Genomic DNA, 17,939 nt, shown 5'->3' on the forward strand with positions numbered 1-17,939 from the left:
GACCAACACACCAAATCCAGCAGGTCTGCCTGTGTACTAATCCCACAAAGTAACGACCAGCAGCACAGTGGCTCTCTGAGGCCTGAAATGCACAATTTACTTTGTATTCATGCAACTTCAGCATTTCTTTAAAACAAGGCCCTAGAAAATGCCCTAGCATTTTTCAGATGGCTGAATAAGACAACTTCAGTCAGATGAAGTCACATTTGTCATTTTTTTATAATACATATTTCAGTAAAATCTACTTCAATACACTGATACAAGAAAAAATAGTATATTATACTTGTGTGGAGCACACTATTTAGTTCTTTAATCTCGACACAGACATTCTTTCACTCCCTTTTTATGAACAGTAAAAAAAAAACAGTGCTGTGGAGTAACAGAACTTTGAGACAAACCATTAGACTGAAACAGAAGAGGAAACAAAGACATGAAATCAAACTACATCTGTACTGATATATACCCCCCCGAGTATCAAAAAATGCTTTTTACATTTCTGTTTACAACAAAGTCTTGTCAGGCTTTTTATATTACCTTTTGATTACAAAAAGGAGTTTTTTTCATTTACAATCTAAGGCTGCCCAGGACTCCTGAGCTCCGAAGGATTCCTGTGTGTGTGTGTGTGTGTGTGTGTGTGTGTGTGTGTGTGTGTGTGTGTGTGTGCAACAGTCCCTTAAATCCTTTGTGGGGCTTCAGCAGCTCCATAGTAAGCGCAGGCGTCACACTGACTGTCTGAGCCAATCAGAGAGCAGCTCTGCTCTGTGACAGAGGTGGGGTGGGGGGGTGGGTTGTGTCCTGCACTTCCTCAGCAGTGTCCACAGTCACTTCCTGCACTCCCCCCTCCCCCGCCTAGCTAAGGGCAGAGCACTCAGGACGAGGCTGTTTCTGCTGATGCTGCTGGTGGGCTGGTGGGGGGCGGAGCCGCCGCTGCTGCCTCTGATTGTGTGGCTTTGGGCTGACTCCTGGGCTGGGGGGTGGGGGTTTTGGGTGGGGAAGGGTGAGGGTGAGGCTGGCTGACGTGGACAGAGAGCTGAGGCAGCGGCTGGGCCACCGCCGCCGGTTTAGCCAGGATGAGGTGCGGCGTCGGCCGGCCTGCTGTGAGCTGGACCGTGGGGGCGGTGGCGGCGGGTTTGGCGGCGGAATGCGCCAACTGCGTCGCCACGGGTTTAGCCTGGAAGAGCTGCGCGAGCTGGGCTGACGGGTTGCCCTGCATGAGCGCGGCTAGCTGGTTGGCCGGGATGGTGATGATGGTGATCTTCTCTCCCGCTTTGGAGCCGGCGGGCAGCATGGCGGGCAGAGCCTGGATGACCAGTTTCGGGGGAGCGCTGGCGGAGGCGTTGCCTACGGTTACTGGGACTCCCGTGGTGGTGGTGAGGATGGAGGAGGAGTTTAACGTCACCTGACCTAGTGAGTTGGTCATGACCAATGGCATGGCTCGGATGGACCTGCAGGAGAAAGCACACGGAGGGAATAGCGTTTACATCCCTGCTCTCCGCTACAGCATCTGTGTCACAGAAGACATTGGGACATGCGCAGGTGTAAAGAAAATGAACGACGGCTGAATTCCATTTAGGCGCTTCAGTTTCAGGGTCCTGGTATTGTTCATGCTGGGCTCACTGTCACACTTTCATGACTTACTTGGACACTCGACTAAAACGGAGCCATCGCTGATGTCATGAGCAACACCTGGGCTTTTTCTGCTATGACAAAATGAGGTAACACTTTACTTGAAGGTATCTACATAAGAGTGACATGACACTGTCATGAACACGTGAACGCTAACCCCGACCTGTCATGACAAAAACCCGAATGACACAAATGACACCGAATGACACAAGCGTTGCATCTTAAACGTTTATGACTTGTTCACAATGTTTATGACACGTTCACGACAGTGTCACGTCACTCTTGTGTAGATACCTTCAAGTAAAGTGTAACCCAAAAATGATCTATTGTGGAAAAAGGACTACGGTCCAGGGTTCAGTTCTTCATACGTGGATAACCGAGTTAGCTTAATTTAGATTGTTGCCGGCCCCGTTCACACACAGAATATGCATGAATGAGTAGGTTTGCATGCACACTACACATAAATAATAGTCCACTATTATTCCAAAATTGACAATATATCAAATTCGATACAGGTCATGTAAACGGCGCTTAGTTCTCCGTCAACACGGGAGTGGACAAATATGCTATTTATTTTTGGAAATCAATACAAAAAACACCATAAAACAATGACAGATATTGCCCAGAATGCCTCAATGAAAATCGTGAAAGCATAACAGTAGTGACTGGATGTTGAGTAGGCCTGTAACAATTATGACAGACATAATTGTTTTTAAGTAATAGCGATAGTCTCTTTATTTAACCGCAATTAAATGCTAACATTACCGAAGGTCTTAGGCTGTTGACTGGTAATTGTGGATTGTTTTGTATCGATGAGGATAAATGTCCTATTGTCAATATAAAAAAATAAATAAAAAAAAAAAAAAGGATAATAAAGAGGCGTGGTTTATTTCATAGGCTGTGTATTTCCGTTATGTTATCTGGGTCACATGACCGTGATATATAACCAAAAGTCGTATCCTGGAATAAAGTAATAAACAAATAAATATTTTTAAAATTTGACTGACAGATATAATTATATTGTTATTGTTATATATCACAAGACAGTGTTAATGTTCACTTCTCTGAGGAGGGAGTGAGACAGCCCCAGCTTGCAGGCGAGAGATGTGACCCACGACGCGACCACCGTAGTTTGTAAAAATGATACAGACATTTCATACGTTCAGACGTTTAGAAGGCAGACCTGCAGATGCACATTTAACCCATGTTGGGCCCGTTCAGAGACTCCGGTCTGCAGTGTAGTTCAGACACCTCAGCCATCAACCAGAGAACTGTCCAGTTACACTGGGCTTCATGATCCATCACTACAGAACCAGGAGGTACAGGTTTGTGGTACTCACCATTATGGCTGTAGGGTGCCATATCTGGTACAGCACTGGTGCAGTATTTTTTTATTTGATACAGCATTGTGCAATTGTGCATTTGGGCATTGTGCAATACATAAGTTACTGATCACAGCAGAGGTTAATGGGAAATGTGCAATCTGGGTAGAATAAAGTGCAATATGGGCGCCCAGATAGCTCAGTTGGTAGAGCACACGCCCATATACAGTGGGGAGAACAAGTATTTGATACCGATTTTGCAGGTTTTCCTACTTACAAAGCACTTAGAGGTCTGTAATTTTTATCATAGGTACTCTTCAACTGTGAGAGACGGAATCCAGAAAATGACATTGTATGATTTTTTTAAAAATAGCATTTTATTGCATGACATGAGTATTTGATCACCTACCAACCAGTAAGAATTCCGGCTCTCACAGACCTGTTAGTTTTTCTTTAAGAAGCCCTCCTGTTCTCCACTCATTACCTGTACAAGTAATGAGTGGAGAAGCCGTATTGAGGGGAGGATGGATGGGGCCATGTATCGCGAGATCTTGGCCAACAACCTCCTTCCCTCAGTAAGAGCATTGAAGATGGGTCGTGGCTGGGTCTTCCAGCATGACAACGACCCGAAACACACAGCCAGGGCAACTAAGGAGTGGCTCCGTAAGAAGCATCTCAAGGTCCTGGAGTGGCCCAGCCAGTCTCCAGACCTGAACCCAATAGAAAATCTTTGGAGGGAGCTGAAAGTCATACAATGTGATTTTCTGGATTTTTGTTTTAGATTCCGTCTCTCACATTTGAAGTGTACCTATGATAAAAATTACAGACTTCTACATGCTTTGTAAGTAGGAAAACCTGCAAAATCGGCAGTGTATCAAATACTTGTTCTCCCCACTGTATAGAGGTGTACTCCTCGACGCAGCGGACCCGGGTCCGACCTGCGGCCCTTTGCTTAATGTCATTACCCCCTCTCTCTCCCCTTTCATGTCTTCAGCTGTCTTGTTCAAAAATAAAGGCCGAAAATGCCCAAAAAATAATCTTTTAAAAAGAAAAGAAAAAAAGAATTGTGCAATATGACAGGGAAGATGTGCAGAGGGTTCTCCTTTTCTGTGAGTGTAGGGGGGGGAGGTAGAGGGGTCTTGTGTGAAGTTTATCCAATTATTTTTATTATTTTATCCGTTTATTGAACGCATTTGGATGAGATAGTGTATGCTTATGTTTTATGTATGTTTACTGTATGTTTATTGTGCGTTTCTGTGTGACGCGTCGCCATTTTTGTTCTCTCGACTGCCCAAGACTAATTTCTCCTATAGGATACAATAATTATCTTATTTTAATGCGTCAAAACAATTAGCGGCTTTAGAACAAATCTGCGACGGCGCATTAAAACATTGTGAGATATTGAAACGGTGAAAACAGAGACCTGGTGGCAGCGTTGCCGGGGATGACAGTGACGTAGGTCTGCTGAGGCTGGGTGGTGGCAGGGGAGCTGGTGCCCAGGCTGGCGGGGCCGTGCTGGTGAGCCAGATGCTGGCCAGCCATCACGCCCTCGCCGTCCTCCACCTCCTCGCCGTCCTCCTCATCGTCAATCACCCGGATGTTCTTGGGCATGTCTTTAAACTGGTAGGCCAGCCGCTGGCCCTCCACTTTTGCCAGGATGCCGCGCTGGTAGTAATACCTACACACACACACAGACAGAGAGAGAGAGAGAGAGCGAGAGAGAGAGAGAGACAGATAGTTATTATATATGACTCTGTTCAGGAATGTAAAGGATAGTGCTGCACGATATGAGGAAAATTGCGATTATTTTGACTGATATGATTCACGTTATTGGAGGGAATGATCATTTCTGTATTAAAATAAAAAAAAATGTAAATGATTTATAGTGTGATTTTTTGCTAGGATCTGTACCAAACAGAGGTTTTCTTTAGTCTGTAGGATAGGATTTGTAGGCCGGGACCCGGGACGTCTCTGCAGCGCCACAATACTTCATTCACAGGGTTTTTCCTGCATAGAGAAAGTTTTGGCACCCCCTAAGGTTTTAGCCAGCGTCAGAGGAAAATCACGAGCGCCAAAACGTCAGATTTTCTGCAGCCAGCCTCCCTCTCATCCACAGCGACTACTATATCTACAAATGCGGCTGGCGCTGATTTGACTGGACCTGAACGCTACGCTGTATAGTGCTAATGGTATCTCCGTTTGCAGAGTCAGACTGTACCAGAGTCTCCCGATGAGCATGCTGCTCTGGGGACCGCCGGCGCTGCGAGAAGCCGCTGCCGACGGACGCAGAGCAATGCTTCCGCCGGAGCTCCGACTGCTGTCTGTCTGCACGGCGGGCTGCGCTGTCGTCTATCAGTATTACATTGAGACCGTTTCATTACCTGTAAAAACTTCTCGTAGTAGCGTTAAAGGTGCTGTAGGTAGGATTGGGAAGATCCAGGCTTTAGCCAAAGAATTTGAACATCGACAACTTCTCAGTCCCTCCCCCCCTTTCTGCTAAAGCCCAAAAAGAGTCTCCTACACCCCTCCCCCCACAAGAGAGAATGAATGAATGAATGAATGAATGTGCACAAGCAGTGACTGACACACAGTTAGACACCCCCCCCCCTGGCCCTGATTGGTGCATCTAAACAGGGAGCGGTGGATTTTTGCAAATCGCACTACAGGCTGTAGGTGGTGCCAGAGGAGCCTGATTCTTTTTTTTAAATTACCTGCTTCATGTAGTTCCACCCGAACATAGGGTCAGTTTCAGCAAATATGACAGAAAGTTAGTTTTTATAAGTCTTACCTACTGCATATTTAAGCTTTTCCCCGTGTTTTGGTACAGTTTGTTTGAACACCTGATGCGAGCCGTACGTTAGCAGCCCACGCATGAAACTCAAAGTTTGGTTGCTAGTGGCATTGCCCCCTCCGCCTCTCTGCTGAGCCCCGTTCACGTAGCCTAACAGCAGCAGTTAAACTGTATTTCACACTATGATGGTTACATTTGCAATTAATCCGCGGTTCACATGCCTGCCGAAACTGTAGGGGCGGTCCGTTACACTACAGTAGGCCTAGAGGCTATTCAACATCAAATTATTTCAAAATAGAAAACATAACATTTCATAATGTTTTGTAATCAACACATTAGGATTAGGTGTTTGCGGAGAGGACAGGCAGACCTCAGGGCTCGGCCCATGGTCTCGTAGTTCATGTCGGGCTTGTTCTTGTGCTTCCCCCACAGTTTGGACACGGCCTTGGAGTCGACCAGTTTGAAGATGCCCTTCTCCCGCTGCATCCACTTGATGTACTTGGGACAGGTGTTTTTATCCTGCAGCAGCTCCAGCAGGAACTCCCACAGATAGGTGGTGTTGCCTTCAGGACACAGAGCACAACATCATGTAAACCCAGAAGCTCGCAATCATATTTCACAATGATGTGTCCATGCAGCGATGGTCAGGGGCAAACGGGTCTCGCTGACAGGATCAATACGTCCGACATCTCCCACAGCACCTCAGCTAGCTAGAGTCACTGTGATTAGAAAAAGTTGTAAATGATTTTCATTGACACCAAAGCAGTCTTGAGCGTTGCCAAAACCATCAAGTGAATAAAAGAGAAGTGTAAATGTGGTAACATTTTTACTACATGAACAAATAGATGATGCATAATGTACTGCCACTGTTAGGTACAAAAGAAGATAGAGATATCCAACAAAACATTTGGGCCATGTTCTGAGAGTTCAGAGTTCAAATTATGGAGAGTTCTGAGATATATATTTATATAGTACCAGTCAAAGGTTTGGACACACTTTCCCATTCACTTTAATGAGAACGTGTGTCCAAACTTTTGACTGGTACTGTATGTATGTATATGTATGTATGTGTGTATATATATATATATATATATATATATATATATATATATATATATATATATATATATATATATATATATACACACACACACACACACACACACACACATACACACACGACGTATGCAAGTATAGCCCACATGATTAAAAAGAGTGAATTTTTATTTTCAAACCTAATTTATCTGGGTTAGGGTTAGATTTTACTCCTATATTAATTTTACAGAGCAGAGTCATCTAGACTAACAAAAAGTCAATAAAACAAACCTTTGCCCTCCCTCGGTCTCTTCTTGATCCCCAGGTCAAAGGAGCCGTTTGAAGCAGGCTGGTTCGTCTTGGGCTTGCGTCCACCTGCGCACGCACACACACGCACACACACACACACACACACACACACACATAAAACAACTTGTGTTTGTGTAGTCTCCAGCACTGACAACTGTTTGACTGCGAATGAAGCACACATCATTTACATTAAGCCTTGGAGAGGCCCATGGAACATGGGGTGTATTGTAGTGACACTGACCTCCTCTCTTCTTCTTGGCAGCAGGTTCACATTCAGGAGGGATGGGGAAGGAATCCTCCTCCATGGGCCCACACTCTGTAGACACCTCCACCACCGTCTCCATCATCACATCCTCTGCCGGGGGTCAAACAGATCACATTATTCTCTTTCTGCTGGATCATGGAGTGAGAGAGCTTCAGGGACACTGTAATTGGCGGGTCTTTATCAAGATGTCTGTAAACTGCCAGGAGTCATTATTAAATGCTGATGCCGGGACGTGTTGGTGTGTGCGTCCGTCTCTGTCTGTGTGTGTGTGTGTGTGTGTGTGTGTGTGTGTGTGTGTGTGTGTGTGTGTGTGTGTGTGTGTGTGTGTGTGTGTGTGTGTGTGTGTGTGTGTGTGGGGGGGGGGTGTGGGTGTGTGTCACCCCCACACCCACACATGCTAATTCTAAACAAGAGACGCATAGAGCGACCCAAACAACCCAGACTAATCATTTTTTCATCATTTCAATGATTTGAAATGTTCAACATTCAATATGTTGTTAACTACTACAATTACAGATTGATCTGATTATTTAGATGAATCATTCATACTATCAAATATTAAAAACAATAACCAAATGCCCATGAATTGCTACCAGATCCATATATGTTTTCGTATAGCTACATCTTCTTTGTGTCTTTTTTTATTTAAAAAAAAAAAGTTCTCTTTTCAAAGCTGGAAAACCGAATGTTTCGAAATGTTCTGTAATATTGGTAAAAATGTCATAATTGATAAATGCTCAAATTGCAGTAGCTCCAATTTCATTAACTCACAGAACAATATCTACAAGGTGTGGTAGGTGAAAGTTCAAGCTAGCGACCATTAATTATGTCAACTGATTCTGGGAGTTTGAAATGTTTGTCTGTTGTCTGGTTTACATGCTCTCTTTCCACAGCTGTTTCTGTACCATATATGCCTGGTCAAAGATGGATTCCTTAGAGAAGAAGCAGCACTCTGTATCATTTTCGATGTTAAAATATGGAGTGGACTATATGTTTTTGCGGTTGAAAAAAGGCCAACTTAGCGGCAAGCCAATCACCTGGGCAAATAGCATCAGCAGAGTCACACAGGTAGCTAGCAGGTAGCTTGTGTATGTCGAGTGTAAATGACAAACAGCTGGTAAATGGAACTGTTGGAATCTCCCCGTTACCTTGGAAGCACATTATAACATTGTCACTGCAATAGTTCTGATTTGAAACCTATGCGATCCAGAGCTGTGAAGCAGTTTATTGTTGTTTATTAAAAGGATCCCCATTAGCTGATGCCGTAGCAGTCAAGCTACTCTTCCCGGTGTCCACACTAGACACACAATACATACCCATTACATCACAGACATTCCCTTACAAAAATCAGTCAGGGAAGGAGGAGGAGGAGCCGTCGGTAGGCCTGCACGATTAATCGTTATAAAATCGTGATCTCGATTCAGCCTGTTCACGATTTAATTTTTAAATAACTTTGATTTTTTTGTTTGTGATTTAAATGATATGACTATGATTCTCATTTAATTTTACGAGCCGACTGAATCACAAACGCTACTAGTTTCTTCTGTGAGTTTTAAACATAGACTGTATAAAATAGGTTTTAAAGCGCTCCCAAGCGCTGCAATGCTCTCCCTTCTCTTCATTGTAGCCTCCATGTTTACAGGCTTGTGGTGATGCGCATTGTGCTATAGGTGCCAAAAAGAAACTATGTTTGGCACTGCCAATTTGTTTTGTTATGGTTCATGTGTGCAATAAACATTACACTTCGTGAGAAAAAAAAATCGTGGCAGAAAATCGTGATATCAATTCTAAGCTAAAAAATCGTGACTCATATTTCTCATTTTTTCATATAACTTGGCGTTCATTTTGGCCGATTTAACTTGTTGAATCGGCCAGTGGGCAGTCGGACTCAAGGACCAATCTGATTGGTGGAGTGCTAGCCCTTGACTAGCGAATCAGTGCACAAGAAAACCGGAGCTGACAACGCCAGTATCTTCTTATTACCAGCCATCGTATTTTCTTCTGTTCAGCGAGTAATGGCGGCAACGATCCTTCTTGACAACTATCGACGCTCAATGATGAAAACGGTGACTGACGACCGCGTGCTCTGTGTTTACTAGGTCTAGAGAGCTGTTCCGTCATTTCCGGTTTTCATTTTTTGGGCGACGATGCAGATTAGCGACCGCCTGCTGTTATGGAGACGTATTACGTCTCGCGCACAACGTACGCTCAAGTCGGCGTCACTTCGGTGTGTTCCGAGGCACTTTTTTGATCAACTCGGGGAGCCGACTGATCAGTCCGACTGCCGGCGGTCGGCCGTCGGGTTGGTGTGTCAGAGCCTTAATATCAAACCATTTTCAGACATGACTTACCAGCAGTCTGTCATTATTACAATAACTGGCCAATTACGTAGCTCTCATCAATAAATACGACGACACCTTTGAAAGCCATGTTTATGTAGTATTTGTACAAACCCCAGGTCCAATGAAGTTGGGGCGTTGTGTAAAACGTATGTAACTTCATTGGAATTGGGGTTTGTATAAAACTAATTGTTTTTGATAGAGAACTAGTAAAGTATACAAAGAAGCAGACTGTTGTTATTGCCTGGTTTGAGCCCTGGGAGGACAAGCAGTTTCTCTAACATCAAACATTGGAAAAAGTATTGACAGCGTTGTTTACCTGTGTTGCGTTCACTGTGCAGTCCTCCAGGAGACTCCATGTGCAGGAGAGCTTCCGCGGCTTCGAATGTTTTGTCGAAACACACCATGTCATGACCCGACATCTCCACTGAGGAGAGGAGCAGAGAGGAGGCCGTCAGTATCACAGACCTCTGCGACACACAGCACCGCAACAACAACTGTTTTGAAATGCTGACTTCCTTGTTCGAAGAGGCAGATTGTTCCTCTCTCCCTGTTCCCAGTAACCTGGTCTAAATAGTAAGATGTTGTTCCTGCCAGCAGAGGGCAGTCAGAGCAAGCGGCAACCTCCGGTGCCGAAGAAAGTGCCAAAAACTGCAGTTCACGTTGAGATGGCGATAACAGTACATAACAGTACTTGCGACACACAAGAACTAGGGAGGGAGGGGCAATTAAACGTGTGCACAGGAGTGGAATTACCGCAACAGCCTTTATGATGTTAACAGCACATTATTCTATGCAGAACAGTTGGGGTGAATCTAGTCTCGCATTGCCAGACCTTCCTCCACAGCGCTGCGGAGGAGGGTCTGGCGAGTCCACGCAGCATTCCGGGATGGGAGAAAAACGTGCTCTGGTTTATTGGCATTTCTTTAAACCAATCACAATCGTCTCGGGTGGTGCTAAGCGCCGGACAAAGCCACGGTGCTTCTGAAAACTAGCCTCGGGAAGGAACTTGTTTTGGTGGAACGTGTGCATGTCGGGAGGCGAGCTCTGGGAAAAAAATAGCTGTCGAGCTGCGATAACAGTTTTACTTGTTAAAGGCAAAATATGTCAAACCATTCGGAATGAAGTATTGTGGCGCTGCAGAGACGTCGTGGTCCTACAGACTAAAGAAAAAAATCTTTGTTTGGTATAGATCCTCGCAACAAAAAAAAGAATCACTCCGCCCAAGTAGCAGTGCTTTGCCTTCTGAGAATATAGTTCCCAGTTTGTATACGGTTAGAAGATGGCTGTGTCTCATGTGACCTTGTTATTTGTACACGCTGTGACTATACAAATCACAACAGGAAAATGTTGGCGTTATTTTGTCACTTATTGGGAGCAGTAGGCTAGCTGGAGCCCGTTACCTCCAGGATCTGTGCTGAACTAGGCTAGCGGGGGGGAGGGTGCGTCAGACAGAGTTACGACACGCACGGAGATGAGGAGGGTACGTATGGACTTATCTAACTCTGGGGGATACGGTGAATAAGCTAAAGTAGGGCTGGACAATATATCGATATTATATTGATATCGTGATACGTGTCTAGATATCGTCTTAGATTTTGGATATTGTAATATCGTAATATGACATAAGTGTTGTCTTTTCCTGGTTTTATGAGCTGCATTACAGTAAAGTGATGTCATTTTCTAAACCTACCAGACTGTTCCAACTGTTCTATTATTTGCCTTTACCCAGTTAATCATGATATCCACACTACTGGTGATTATTTATCACAAATCTCATTGTGTAAATATTTTGGTAGAGCAGCAATTGTCAACCCTAAAATATCTTTGCAATGTCGATATCGTAAAAGTAAATATCGTAAGTATTTGGTCAAAAATATCGTGATATTTGATTTTCTCCATATCGCCCAGCCCAGCCAAGCTAAAGTCCCAATAAGTTGGCGTGTTCCTCTAAGTTAGATTAAACATTGCAAGAACTTAACCCTTACCAGTCTCAGCCACCTCTGTCACCACCTCCTGCTCCTCCGCCACGTCCTGCATCAGATACGTCTCATCGTCGTAGACCAGGACCTGTGCCGAGTAGCACTCCTCCACCTGGGCGCTGGGCACCTCCTCCACGATCACCGCCGGACAGCCCTCTTCCTGCAGCACCACGCCCTCCTCCTCCTCTTCCACATCTTCCTCCACCTCGTCTGCGGCCCCGACGATTATCGCCTCGATTTCCTGCTGAACCACTTCTTCTTCTTCCTCCTCCTCTTCCTCCTCCTCAGTGGGCTGCTGCTCACACTGGACAGTTTGAACAAGTGTGTGGAAAAAGTGAGATTTAAAGTGAGGTTACTAAGCCTGTAACAATTATTACACAATTGTCTAAAAATAATTTTTTACGTAATCATGGTTTCTTTGTTTAACCGCAACAATTGCAAACAGTCCTAAAGGGTGTGACTGTTGACGGTGATTACTGATTCTGCATGGATGTGCCAAATTGTATATATTATATACTAATAACTGTATTATCGGTCGGACCGTTGAGCTAATGCTATGTTTTTTGTTAGATGTCGGCACTTGTCCTTTTACATGTTCATAGCAACAAAAACGACAAGCGAGGATACAGTTAGGAAAAAAAACAGAAGTACGGTACAGAAGCAGTGATGACTATTTAGCCATGTAGTGATGAAGATGTTTTTGTACTCCTAACTGAATCCGGGTTTTTTTTTTTTGTTAATGATCAATGCTTTGATTTTAATTGAGGATAAATGTTCTATTGTCAATTTTATGTTCAGTTAAGGAACAAAAAAAATACAATGTTTTATGATAATAAAGAGGCGTGGTTTACTTCACAGGCTGTGTACCTGTGTTATTACGTTATCTGTATTTTGATAGAATGTTCGGCGACTGAAATTATTCGACCGAAAATAGCACTTGACGCGATCAAATAGCGGCCAGCGTAGAGTTAAGAGAACTTTGGCCAAGTTCTTAATTTTGGTGTTTTCCTAATTTTCTCCCTATATTCGGTGACGTTTTAAGACCCGTTACGTGCCGTATTGTTCCGTTTATTCTGCTGAGGACATAACAACCCCCTAAGTGACTTTTTGGCCAGACGTTAACTCCTCTCGCTTGAAAAGAGATGCCAATAATTCTCAGTGAAGGTGCTCTCTGGACTGGAGCGTTCAGTGAGTGGAGGACAGCAGCAGCGGGTTCTGTTTGTCTGGGGAATCCCATGTAGTTTGCTTTTGTTCTAAGTATCAAAAGGACCAGTGTGTAGGATTTAGTGGCATCTAGCGGTGAGGTTGCAGAATGCAACCAACTGAACCCCCCTTCCCTCAGCCCTCCCTTTCCAAACGTGTAGTAGGACCTACGGTGGTCTTCAGGTACTGTAAAAAAAAATGCTAAAGACCCTCTCGGGAGCCAGTGTTTGGTTTGTCCGTCCTGGGCTACTGTAGCAACATGGCGGGCTCCGTGGAAGAGGACCCGCTCCCTATGTAGATATGAAGGGCCCATTCTAAGCTAACGAAAACACAACAGCCATTAGTTTCAGGCAACTATACAGTAATGAAAACATAGTTTATAGTATTTTATTCCATTTCTTCCAATAGGTCCCCCTCAATCCTACACACTGCTCCTTTAACTTTTTAACTATTTTTCCTCAATATCCAGAGCTTACAATACTAGGTTTATTCCAGTGTCTGGATCCTTTCATTCATGATAATTAAGTTTAATTTAGAAGCATATTGATATTATGACAGCAACTTAAAAAAACAAACAAAACAAAAAAACAATACCTAATGATAAGTTAGTAAGAGGCAATAAAGTTTTTTTTTTTTTTTTTTAATCTTGAAAATAGTTACACAATGACGTTAGGAACATGCAAATGACATCATTTCCCGACAACTAGCAATTTTCGAGCAGGCTTTAGCTATTTTCTATTCCCCGAGTCTTGAAGAAAACTCTCATTGACCTTTTCATCTCCCTCCTTTCCGTTTCCTAGCATGCTGGTTGTATTTTCTGTGGACACTGTAAGCTTGTGTGGGATCAGTATTTCCTTCCACTTTTGGCTGCTTTGTGTCAACAGTTTCTATTGCCTCACACTGAATAGTAGGACATGTCACCTCTCCAAAGACGAGCTTACTGTAAATCACCTACACTGAAAAATGCTGAAAGAAGTTGCCCTCTCATTTCTTTATTTTTCAGACATTATATGAACTTTAGAGGCTGTGTCTAACATTAACATCTGTGACACTTTCATGGTCTACTGAATAATCGAGAAAAGCGATTTTTTCTTTTCTGGCACGTGTCTTGTTTTGCAAGTAAACTCTTATTTGGTCTTGTGTTTAGAATGAAATAAATAAATAAAAATCAAATGGGATTAAAGTATGATGGGGAATTTAACAGTTCAAGGTGTTTTCACTGTTGATTTGTTTACATTTTTCACTGTTTTTTTTTAAAGTTCAATAATTGCAACATCTTTCCAAGAGTCAATGATTGTGTTAAATAATCGTGATTTCAATACTGACCAAAATAATCGTGATTAGGATTTTTTTTCCCCCCATAGCTCTAGATTCAAGGGACTGTGGATCCCAGTAAACTAATGGTGCATTCAATTGCAAAACTCAAACTGTTGTTATAAAGTACCCTTCTGCCATCTAGTACACACGTGTCAAACTCAAGGCCCGCGGGCCAAATACGGCCCCTCGCAAATTTGGACCGGCCCTCATATCAATACAGGTTCACAATACACTTTGGCCTGCCTAGAAGTGAGTCAAACCAAAAACACGGGAAACTGTTTTTCAAACTGCAATTATTCGACATTCACAGGAGAATTTCAGACTGCGAGACAGGTTGTTGTGAGTCATGTGTGCTGTAGCATACTTTAAAAAATGTAATCCTATTGCTAAATTCTTTGATGGCTAAGGAACTTTTTTGCTGACTTCATGTCGACCAAACTGTAGTGAGAAGGCTATACGAGACACGCAGTAATAGAGTCAAAATGATGTTACTTTTTCGATAAAATAAAAGCTTGTCAATGAACTACACATGTATGGCCCTTGATGAGATTCTCATTTTCCAGTGTGGCCCTTAGTGAACTTGAGTTTAACACAGCTCTTATTGTGGCATTGCCGTCGCCGCTGAAAATGAAATGTTTCAATTGAAAACTGAATCGAATCGTGACCTTAAAATCAAAAGTCAAATTGAATCGTGGATTTGGAGAACCATGACACCCCTACAGTACATCATAGAGAAAGCTGAATGAACCTGACGCTGTTCTTCTATTTGCAACCACTGGCACAACCTCTAGTGTCTTTTTCTGAAACTTGTTTCAACAGAACAGTCTCTGTTGGCTTCCCTGAGAGCAGTTGTGGGGATACACAGGCTTACCTGTTGGGGCCCCTCCACCACGGTGACATACTCCACTATGTTCCCTCCACCGTCTGACACTACCACAGAGGTCATCACTCATTCCTACCAAAACAAAAAGTACATGGGGTCAGGATGGACACATTTGGAGTGTGTCTGTGAATGTGTGTGCAGGGGGGTGGGGTCATGTGAGAGCCCCATGGCTCTCCTCATGACTTAGTCTGAGTATTGTTCTTATTCTTTATTTTATAAAAAGGACAACACACATTCATTAACATTTCTGTAAATGTGCCAGTGTTAGCCAGCTGGCTAATTTTCAACTGTAGTCCTTTGGCAAGATGATTTTAGATGGAGCAACAGGAAACAGCAAGACATTAGTACATCTTTGTTGTGAGAAAAGAACACCAGGCCACAGTCCAGTATAAAATATTCTGGTAACTCCACCCTTGTGCTAGATTCATCTTATAAAAGTGATCCAACAACAGGTTTTTATTTTTATTTTATTTCAATAACATCGTCAAAACGTATTGAAAATGAAACTTATCGGTCATAGACTTTCGTCATGCATCAAACTCACAATAAGAGACAAGAATATCTTTGTGCAAGAGGCCCAGGCTGCAACAACAACCTACGAAGAACCAGTCAAACACCTGGGACAATAATAATAAAAACAACAACAATGTGCTCTTGTTGTATAAAGATGTTGGCGTTTCATATTGTGAGTTTGATGCTTGAATTTCTTTTTTCACTATTTTCTGTGCCTAGGATTTTTTTTTCTTTTTGTCGTATGGAAAGAAGAATCGTTTTTATACTAGTATTGTATCGAAGTTTAAAATTCTAGTATGGTGACAACCTTAGTTTAAAGTATGTATGTATGTATGTATGTATGTATGTAAGTAAAAGTGATCAGTGGCTCAGAGGTTTGGTATAACGTTACTATTTTATATTATACTTGTACAAAAACTAAATGGCATTACATTGATATTTTGGATATACATCCTTTCCCGCAAAAAAAAAACAAAAAAAGTAATGCAGCCTGGACAACGTTTAATGCAATTCAGATGGCAAAGCAGAAAACCGTACCGTTGGCTAAATGCCAGCACTACTAATTTATAATGGGAAGACACTGGCAGTGTGCATCATATCAGACAGGCACTGACCATTCTCACCACACAGTAACGTTAGCTAATGTTTACTTCCTGAGCGGCGGGTTGGCACGTCTGTGTGCTCACTCAGTCTGTGACGTTAGCTGCTACAAACTCTACAGCTAACTCGTTATTGCTTCTGCTAAATACTTAAACTTAGCTAACGTTACTGCTGCCACAGTATGCACTTTGTTATCTAACGTCACATATTCAATACCATAAAAATAAATTAACACTGCATCCTCCTTTTAAAATGGAGATCACCAACCAATAACATAGCAATGGATGGCTAGCATTAATGTTAGTTAATGAGCTCGAAACAGTTAGCAGACAGCTAGCAAACATTCGTATTTAACGTAACGTATAGCTAGTTGAAGGAGCAACGTTACACTGTCACTGGCAGGCCAACAGGGCAAATTAAGACAACTGTAATAGTAGTTGAGGTCTATGAGAGTCTGCTGATATGTTGTTGCAATGAGTTTCCTCCCCTTACCTTGTTTTGCTTTTGCTAGCGAAAAGTAAGCTCCACAGCTAACTAGCGCTACCTGGGCCTAACGTTAGCCTAGTTGTCAAGGCCAAAATGCTTACTTCGCTCGCATAAACAAGTGTTTGCACGTCCTCCGTCCCTCACAATCACTTTGCAGACACCTATCGTCTTCCTGCGTCTGAAGTCTAAAGGGTGGACGTGAATGCAGGCCCTGAAGTTGTGTTTTGATCACAGCTCGTTTCTTGCTATCCTGTAGCTTTCCGGCGCGTCGTCTCTTCGTTCGCTGCAGCGGGTCAAAGCACAGACCGCCGTGACGTCACGAGGACAAACCCCACTAACTGGGCGCAACCTCGTATGTAGGCTACTTTCTGGCAACATGTAAGCTTGTAACTCCAAAATCACAAATTGACTCAAAAGTCTTTTGCGTAATTACACAAATATCATGCCAATAATAAATAAGTAAAATAACCAAAGGTTTTGAGGACATTGGGGGTCCGGACTTTTAGGGGGTCCTAATCATTGAAAAAGTTTTTTATTTTTTATTTTTTTTGGCATAGGAGAAAAAAGGCATTGAAAAAAAGTAAACTGGCATTAAACATGGGTTTATTATATGCATTCTGGTGTGTTTTCCAATGGCAATCTTTAGATCTTTTTAATAGCAGCTCATTTTTGCCCGACATGTTAATCCTGCCACCATGCTGAGAGCAGTGACGGGAACTGGCAAGTGTATCACTTTCAGAACATAACAAACGAGTCTGTTGTCATATTAGTTATGGTTACAGCTTTTTAAAAACATAGACGTCATTTTCGCAAACAAGTAGGCCTATTGTTTGACGTTAGTTTGACTTATCATTCAGAAATACTTTATTATTACTTTATTACTAAATTCCTCTTTAGAAGATGTCATCATGGGTATCTGAAAGAAGGGGTTTAAAGAAATGCTGGAATACTCAAAATCATGTTGTGATGTCTTAATGAATACAGACATGTAACTACATAATCGTCAGTGCAGCAGCTAAAATAAAGTTAAAGTAAAGTAATGTGTGACAGCGGTAATTAAAGGGATGGTTCGGAGTAATTTCACCCTAGAGTCCTTTGCACCGTGACCTCAAGCCAAACACTCCCCATCTTTAATAAAAATGTGTTCTTAATGTTTAATCGGCGCTGTCTCGCCTTCACATTGTCCACTACGGAGCGCAGGAGGAGGAGATGGCCCGACTGCACTGAATACAGGATAGCATCAAATACCCTAGCATTAGATAACGGCA

General features: G+C 42.9%; 1 protein-coding gene across 2 annotated transcripts; it reads right to left on the minus strand.

Annotated features, from left to right (window-relative positions):
• Positions 1-200: 200 nt before the first annotated feature.
• On the minus strand, positions 201-16,979 carry elf2a (E74-like factor 2a (ets domain transcription factor)). Of its 2 annotated transcripts, none has more exons than XM_078261021.1 (9): positions 16,773-16,979; positions 15,061-15,144; positions 11,676-11,973; positions 10,007-10,114; positions 7,325-7,438; positions 7,066-7,149; positions 6,110-6,302; positions 4,372-4,626; positions 201-1,445 (listed from the first exon to the last, which is right to left on the minus strand). In XM_078261021.1, exons 2-9 carry the CDS (start codon positions 15,133-15,135, stop codon positions 869-871), a joined length of 1,704 nt encoding a protein of 567 aa, XP_078117147.1. In that variant the 5' UTR covers positions 15,136-15,144; positions 16,773-16,979; the 3' UTR covers positions 201-868. The 2 variants fall into 2 exon arrangements, with proteins under 2 accessions (XP_078117147.1, XP_078117146.1); XM_078261020.1 differs by having other exon boundaries at positions 16,678-16,979.
• Between the last annotated feature and the right edge of the window lie 960 nt (positions 16,980-17,939).

This window comes from Sander vitreus, chromosome 10, assembly GCF_031162955.1.
Source record: "Sander vitreus isolate 19-12246 chromosome 10, sanVit1, whole genome shotgun sequence".
NCBI lineage: Eukaryota > Metazoa > Chordata > Actinopteri > Perciformes > Percidae > Sander > Sander vitreus.